At 39.5% G+C, this 8,067-nt stretch overlaps 1 protein-coding gene across 1 annotated transcript in view; it reads left to right on the top strand.

The window, feature by feature from the left end:
• Positions 1–1,641: 1,641 nt before the first annotated feature.
• LOC104910987 (AMP deaminase 3-like) overlaps positions 1,642–8,067 on the top strand; it is an 11,934-nt gene continuing 5,508 nt past the window's right edge. The window contains exons 1-3 of the mRNA XM_010710939.3: positions 1,642–3,546; positions 5,947–6,142; positions 6,616–6,781. Coding sequence (XP_010709241.2) covers positions 3,305–3,546; positions 5,947–6,142; positions 6,616–6,781 — 604 coding nt within the window. The 5' untranslated portion in view covers positions 1,642–3,304. The remainder of the gene's footprint in view (positions 3,547–5,946; positions 6,143–6,615; positions 6,782–8,067) is intronic.

Here is an 8,067-nt window from a genome sequence, read left to right as displayed (position 1 = left end):
TGCGGTGCGATGCCGTGCGGTGCGGCCCCGCCGGGCGGGAGGCCGCGGATCATCGCCGTGCTGATGCCATGCGTTCGTTAGAAATTCATGTCCGTTAAGCCTCTGATCTGTAATTGCTTTTTTAAATAACCGTTCCATCGTGTTTGATGCAACGCGTTTCAGGGGAAAGAGCTTCCTCTTTCGCAGAGGAGGTGAGCTGAGCGGCAGCTCGTGTTGCCTGTCTGAGGGAGGGCTGTGGGACAGGAGCGCACTGCCGCTCACTCGGTGCCACCCGCACCCATCCCATGGCACGGGCACAGCAAGGTGCCGCTTCCCTGATGCTCTTCTTGGGCAAAAGGCGCCTCTTAGACGGTGGGATGCTGGGTGTAGGAGCCCTAATTTGTTCCCAGCTGGGATGGTGTGATTTGCATGAGTTGCTGCACAACCGTTTTGGGTCTGTTAAAACCCCTTCCAATGCCATGAGCCTGCAGCGATGTGGCTGACACTTCCTTCCTGAGTGCTCTGTGCCTTGGACTTTCCTCTTCTTGAGCAAAGAACAGGAGACTGGCTTTTGTAAGAAAGGAAAACACAAACCCAGGAAAAACCCAGCACTGGCCTCCACGGAAGACTGTGCTTATATTACTGTAGTGACTTAAAATAGGATTCCTTGTGCAATGCACTTAATACTGCATTTTTGTTTCTGATGATTTTTTCAAGAAAAAGTTCACTTATATTGGGATATGGTTGGTCAGTCAATGATAAACCCTCAGGCATGGGGTTTTTTCTTGTCCCAGCTAGTACTGAAAATAGAATAGTTGCTGATTTCAGAGCAGAAACTTTCCAGACTTGACTCAGATCCTTAACATGCTTACCGTGGTTGAACTACTCAGTGAAAATATTGGTTTTACTTTGGCTGAAGTGGCCCAAAAGGTCCCCATTCCTGGATGTCAGTCACTGCTGCTGACAACTGTGCTCATGAGGTCAGTGGAAAGACTCCTATGACTTCACTGAGGTTTGAAATTGAGAAACTGAATCTAAGTTGGGATGCTTCCAAGACATTCTGGTGCATTGTCATCAAATTCATTCAGCTGAACATGTATGCATTTTTGTTTGTTACATAGCAGTACTTAATGGAGGAAGTCTGAATACTAATTGCCAAACACATGGTGAGAAAAAAGACTGCATTGAATCAGATCTACAGTTCATTCATTCTGGAGTTTTCCCACTAGGCTCAGTTTGTTTAAAAAAAGGAAAATAATGTAGGTGATAACTAAATTGTTGTGTTGTAGTCCAGCGCTTCTCTCATCAACTCTTAATAGTGTGTTTGTTTTTGAAATAAAAGGGAAAGTGTTTTCAAAGCAACTGTGAAAACAGGTGGACGTTAATTAGAATCTTTTAGACTGAAGACAACAGTATCACATGTCAGAAAGATCGCATATCAACATGAACAGATGAAACTTGTGGCATGCCTTTGGAAATACTGCAGTGGGCCTGCTGATAAGTTGTGCCTTGAGTGGTTAACAACTGCCATGCCCCTATGGGTATTCAGCATGCATCTTGTCATTTGAATGAATACCATTTTATAGAACATGTCTGTACTCTTGTGACCAAACAGGATTCTGCAGTGCCAGTTTTGGACCCAACTTTCACATTTTGGGAGTGCTTGGATCTGTTTGTTGTGACATCTTTATTGCTGTTTTTAACTTATGTGATCAGAGTTGAGTCTTCTTTGTTACAAACTCCATCACACTGAAGGCATTCAGAAAGCTTTAAAGCACGTAACAATCGGTGCTGGACAGCGGCTTGCAAGAACTGTGTATCTTTTCCTGTCCAGAATGCTAGCAGATGTCAGAACTCGCTCAGTGCAGGGGAATGAGATACAAATAAGTATTGAAAGTATAGAAGAAACATTAAAGGTGGTCTTTTCAGTAGTGCTGGTGTAACAAAATGGAAATACTTCGTTACAAAAGGCTACATAAGTAGAAAATGAAAAGACTAAACCTATCTGGTATATAAATGCCAAGAAGAATTTAAGTCTGTATCTTCTCTGCTTACCGCATGCAGCTCAAAAGCAGAAAATGAGCCACTGAAAGCAAACTGAACAAAAAAAACTAGAGTTAACTGCAGCATTTTCACTCCTGTTGCACAACCAGTTTATCTCACAGTAGCACCATGACTTCTCAGTAGAAAAAATGGGGTGAGGTAGAAACGTGCAGCATTCTTTGCTAATTTGCTTGTGGCACTACAATTGCTTTGAAGTCACTGAGCAGCAGAAGAGCAGCGGATGAGATTTCCGAGTTCACTGCAAGTACATACATACAGCTCAATACTCACTGTCTTGCAAATAAGCCTCTTTGATTATGCAAGTGAATGGAATCTACTGGCAAATCTGTACACATCTGTCTTAGGAATTTTTATGATGCAAGATAAGTGTTAAAGAATGAATGCTTGCAGTAAACCTTGTACCCTTGCTTTTTGTGAGGTAGTTAAAAGCAACCCAGAAGACTTATGTTTTAATACTCACAGCTTCTATGTGTCAGCAAAGAACTGTTTCACAGTTAATCTCATTCATAGGTCTACCATTAGATTTATTGTTACCACAGAATGTTCCTTGGACTGCCTTACTGTCCTTCAGGAGTTTTATACTTCCAACTGAAGTATGAGCACCTTAGAAAGCACACCTTAGAAACATATTAGAAAGGAAAAACAAACAGCGACAACAAAACATTTCAGTGAGTATAGTCAGAAGTTCTGAGTTTATAGTTCATCATGGCCATGCAAGAAAAATACTCAGTGGATTGCTGCATATTGCACAGTAGTTTAAATTCTGCATAGCCATTCTACTTTATTCTGCTTATGAAGAGAAGGCTCCCAGGAGATCTAGTAGTAGCCTTCCAGTACTTACAGTGGCTCTACAGAGGTAGATAAGGAGGGACTTTATCAGGGAGAGCAATGACAAGAGAAGAAGTAAGAGTTCTAAACTGAAAAAGAGTAGATTTATGTTAAGGATGAAGAAAAATATTTCGTGACGAACATGGTGAGGCATTGGCACAGCTGCCCAGAGGAGCTGTGGATGCCCCATCCCTGGAAGTGCTCAGGGCTGGGTTGGATGCGGCCCTGGGCAGCCCTATCTGGTGGGAGGCAACCAGCCCACAACCGAGGGCTGCAACTGGCTGGTCTGTAAGGTCCCTTCCAACCCAAACCATCTGATGTCTATCATTTTTTGCTGTAAGCTCTCTTAATTTCAATAGGCATGCTACAAAAAAATAGTTTCTTGCACTTCTTATTTCTACTTATAAGTTACTTAAAAATATAACTTTGTCAAATGTTTTCCTTATTAGCCGAGATGCCCAGACAGTTCCCAAAGCTGAACATATCTGAAGTTGATGAGCAAGTGCGACTTCTAGCAGAGAAGGTATTTGCTAAAGTTCTCCGAGAAGAAGACAGCAAAGATGCCTTGTCACTATTCACTGTGCCTGAAGACTGCCCTATTGGGCAGAAAGAGGCCAAGGAAAGGGAACTTCAGAAGGAACTGGCAGAACAACAGTCTGTGGAAACAGCAAAAAGGTTTGTTCAGTAGCTTTCTTAGAGGGAAATAGTTTTTAAATGAGTTTGAGTTTATTTTGAAATATCTGGCAAACATCATTCTGTCAGTTGGTACTTTTTCACCCTTCTCCTGAGGTAACAAGGGCACCTATGTGATATCCTGTGCTATGCAGGTGGTGTGGGGATAGGTCCTAGGGAGCTTGGACTGGTGGGGTCATCTCCTCGGCTGCATTTCCAGCAACAGCATAGATGATGCTCATAAGAGCTTGGCATACAGCTCAACTGGGTAGAAGTGAACAAAACTCACTCATTCTTTAACAGTAAGAGTCCGTACCCCCCCCCCAAAAAAAAAAAACAACTTTTTTTTTCCCCCTCAAATAAAATATAATAGTTTCATTCAGGAAAATGGATAATTTTAACCAAAAGAAAATGACAGTGGTATGAAATTTCTTTTAGTCTCTGTAAAAATAGATGAAAGTAAGGTTTTGATGTTTAACATCAAGGGAGAAACTAAAAACCAAGACTGGCACAATGAGGTTATTCATAGGTTTCCTTAACTCCCAGAGATAAAATCTAACCATTATCAGTCATAAAAGTGTCCATTTTGAGTTTGCTAGTTTTATTTTCCTAGTTCAACATGCAGTTCACCTTTGGCTTGATTGAAACCAAACTTGATTTGGTTTATGATTTTCTTCTGAGAGAGAGAGAACCTTACCTGGGTGTCAGGCTGTCCCAGTGTCTTAGTCTTTAGTGAGCTGGTTGGACTTATTTGTTAAGAGTCACATGAGCTCAGCAGCAGTCTGACACCAAATGGCTTGGGTGTGTACAGACTCATCAGACAGCACGCAAACAAGGAGGGCTTTGAAACTGATAGCTAAACACGTACCCTGTTAGCTCCAGACCATCAGTTGGGCAGCACTTGGCATCATGTTTCTGGAAGACAAGGGAGAAGAGCTAGTTTAATTGAATTAAGGTATGATACACAGATGGTATGGGCTTAGGTTTTGTGTTGTGCAAATGGGTTTCCCAAATCTAGATGTTATTCAGATACCTCTCTGGTTTATTTTTCTTCCTGAAATAGTGAGTTTCCCTTTTAATGTGCAGAAATTGCTTTATAAAAATAGGTTCCATCAAGCTGTGTTTCTGTACCGAAAGTTCTCTACAAACCTAATTGTGGGAAATGGGTTATCACATGTGTGTTGCTTATGTGTGGGAACAGGACAAGTGTTTGTCTGTGTCCTACTGGACTGAAGCGTACTTAGAGAACAATTACATGAGTAAAGACTCTGTTGCTTTCAGTTGCAGTTGAATCAACATTACCTTTCACGAATTTAATACACGTTTCAGAGATGGTTGCAAGTACTTGCGAGGATGGAATTTGGTCATAGGGTCTTATTCATACCACCAGTGTATGTGGAATGTCACAGAGTTAACACACAGCTTCCAGAGAGAATTCCAATATGCCTTTCCCTTTCTTAGTGGTTTTTACTGACACTTTAAAGTGTTAGAATCTAATTTACAAAATGAGCGAAGATAGTATTTCCACAGTATGTAAGAAAGTACGTCAGTTTATCATATCATATCTATTTGTTATATGTGTATTTAAACTGAGAAAGGAAAATTAATTACATCTTTAGAGATAATACAGACCTCAAGTCTCTTCACTGAAAGAAGCAGCATAGAAGCAGCATACTTCTTCAGCTGTTTTGTCTAAGGTACATATCTGTCGCAGTTTGCTGAGAGAGAGCAAAAGCTTTTAAGTCTGTGAGGGTAATGCATTTACTGCCTCAGGAGGAGGAATGGACTTGCATATCAAAGCCATACTAAATTATTACTCTCATAAGCAATGTTAGACTTTTGCTTTATTCTCATCAAACACTACCCATTGAATAACTGTATTTGTTCGTCTTTTTTCGTACATGTTTAACTGAATGACTGTATCTGAAATGTTGGTGCATACTGTTGTTGGACAAGTAGATGAGATTTTAAATCCTGAAAGTTTTGGGATGATTAAAAACTTTGTGTAATAACATGGTAATGTATAACAACCTTCCTGATGTCACATTCACTTACTTTCTTTCTCTCATGCTTTGAATTCTGATTTTATGTAAGGCAGCCATGCTTCCTTTCTGCACAGTGACTTGCTGATACTGAATTTGTAAGAAGTGAAATAAATCTTACTGGTTTTGTAAGTGATAGTAAATAAATAATGGTATACTGTATTTGTACTGCAATTGTACATAGAAAATATGATGCAAAGAGTCAAAAGCACAACTATTTTGTGTCTGACATTTTCCATGTGGTATAAGAGATTTCATCTTGTAAACTTTCTTAGGAGTTTTCTTTGCTGTAATCTGCTTTGCGAAGTATTTAATGTTTTACAGCATGGCTCACTTAATGCTTTATACCATGAATTCCTAGGAAGAAAAGTTTCAAGATGATTCGATCTCAGTCTTTATCATTACAAATTCCATCTCAGGAATGGAAAGCACCATCGGCTATTCCTACCCTGTCTCCTACAACACCAGTTCTTCAACATGCTTTCCTGCCAGTCCAGGTGCCATATGATGTACCGGAGTTTCAGAGAGTTTCAATTAGTGGGGACTACTGTGCAGGGGTAAGAAACTATTTTTTTCTCTAGTGTAACTCGGGCAAAAAATCCCAAACCACAGTCGACTTTTAGACTATTTCCAGTGCAAAATGACAGCACTATCAGGGACCTTTGGACAAACTGTAGAATGCTCTGTGAGCAGATCGTTTTGTAGAATATTTGAAGTCATCGTTGTTTAAGTTGATTATACTTTTTTTTGATAAAAGCTGAATTGATAAATAGATAACAACATGATCAGACATTGAATACATGGACAATATATATGGTAGGAGAGAAATTTTGCTTGTTTGTATATTTTGCATTTTGTCTTTGGATTCTGCCTCTGTCTCTGTCTTCATGCAACCACCGACAGGATCAAGTCACATACATCAGTGTTGCTAGAAATCCAGTCTCCTTGCTACTGGCATGGATCTCATTTGTGAACAAGACCACCACTCTATTCGTCAGTATTTAGCCAGTCTTTTTTTTTTTTTTTTCAGGTTACAGTTGATGATTATGAGCAAGCCGCCAAGAGCCTGGTGAAAGCTCTTCTCATTCGAGAAAAGTACTCACGCCTTGCATACCATCGCTTCCCAAGAACAACATCCCAGTATTTGTGTAGCATGCAACAAGAAAAGTGGAAGGTTGAAGATGAAGTGTGTCCACGTGAGTATCTTTGTTCTTTTTAAAAGAGAGAATTAAGCCCATATACAACTGTAATCAAAGGTGAATTGGTTTTTTGTGACCATCTCTGCTGAGTATTTTTGCCTCTGTAATTTATTCTGTTAGTGGTGGAGAATAACTGATGGACTTTAATTATAAAGCCTGCATCTAATCTGAAACTTTGAAACTGTTAAAAGCTAAAACCTTACTGGACAATCATTGACATTTTTTCCAGTAAAGGAGATGGTACGTAGTACACATGTGTTCCTCCAGAAAAAAAGATATGTGGAGGTGGCTTCAAGTGAAAAGCCATTCCTTTTGATCTTGATGTACTGAAATAAAATGGATGATGAGCTCATCCACGTTGTAAATTGAAGCAGAGTACAGACATGCTAGTTTGCAAGCCCTGAGTCAGTAATTTCACAGACATGGCACACTTGCCAGGTCAGGTTTGGAAGCTGGATCGTTACATTTATGGGGCAGTCTGCCTGGGTTAATAAACTCTGATCACTTAATGGGGCTTATTAGGTTGGACATATTCACCACTATTTAAGTCACAAGTTATATTTGTCACTTTGGTGGGGTGTGTCAGGAAAGCTTTGCTTGTACGTTAAACAGTGCGCATTTTTGGATTAGCCTGCATGGAACAACCCTTGGTCTGTACAGTAGACACATCCATGTTGCTGGTAGTGTATTCTCAGCCATGAAATGATCTTTTAAGTCATTTTAAATCAATTACCCTCGAGTTCTGTAGTCAGAAGAAGAGAGAATAGAAGTATTTTCAAACATGTGTCATACAGAAAGAATGTTAAGAATAGCTCACTATATATTCAAGACAGAAAAGATATCCCGGAACAGCTGCTAGGGGGGAATATTTCCAAGCTATTATTAGGTTAATAAGTTCTTTACAGTTATGATTTTAAACTTACAATATTATTAATAAAATCTCTCACAGTATCTTAATTTGCACAAGCTAGAGCTGGATAGTTAGGAATATATGTACAGTATCAGTTTATAACATATATTCATGTACTCTAGGTGGATTAAATGTGGATAGTTACTCTTTGGTCTTGATTTATTTGAACAGGTAAAAGGATTGAGTCCAAGGATATGGTTGAGTTGACATAAATAAATAACTGAGATTTATATTACTTATTTTATAAGGGATTAACAAACTGTACTGATAAAATCCTGACTGTGCTTCTGGTACTTTCTGATTCTAATTATGATCAGAAGGCCAGGAAGAAAACTACATTTATGTCTTACTCTCTGGGTTCTGTTTTTTTTTT

This window comes from Meleagris gallopavo, chromosome 5 (assembly GCF_000146605.3).
Source record: "Meleagris gallopavo isolate NT-WF06-2002-E0010 breed Aviagen turkey brand Nicholas breeding stock chromosome 5, Turkey_5.1, whole genome shotgun sequence".
Lineage (NCBI taxonomy): Eukaryota > Metazoa > Chordata > Aves > Galliformes > Phasianidae > Meleagris > Meleagris gallopavo.
Note: the sequence above shows the minus strand (reverse complement) of the source record. Positions and strands in the feature narration are given on the sequence as shown.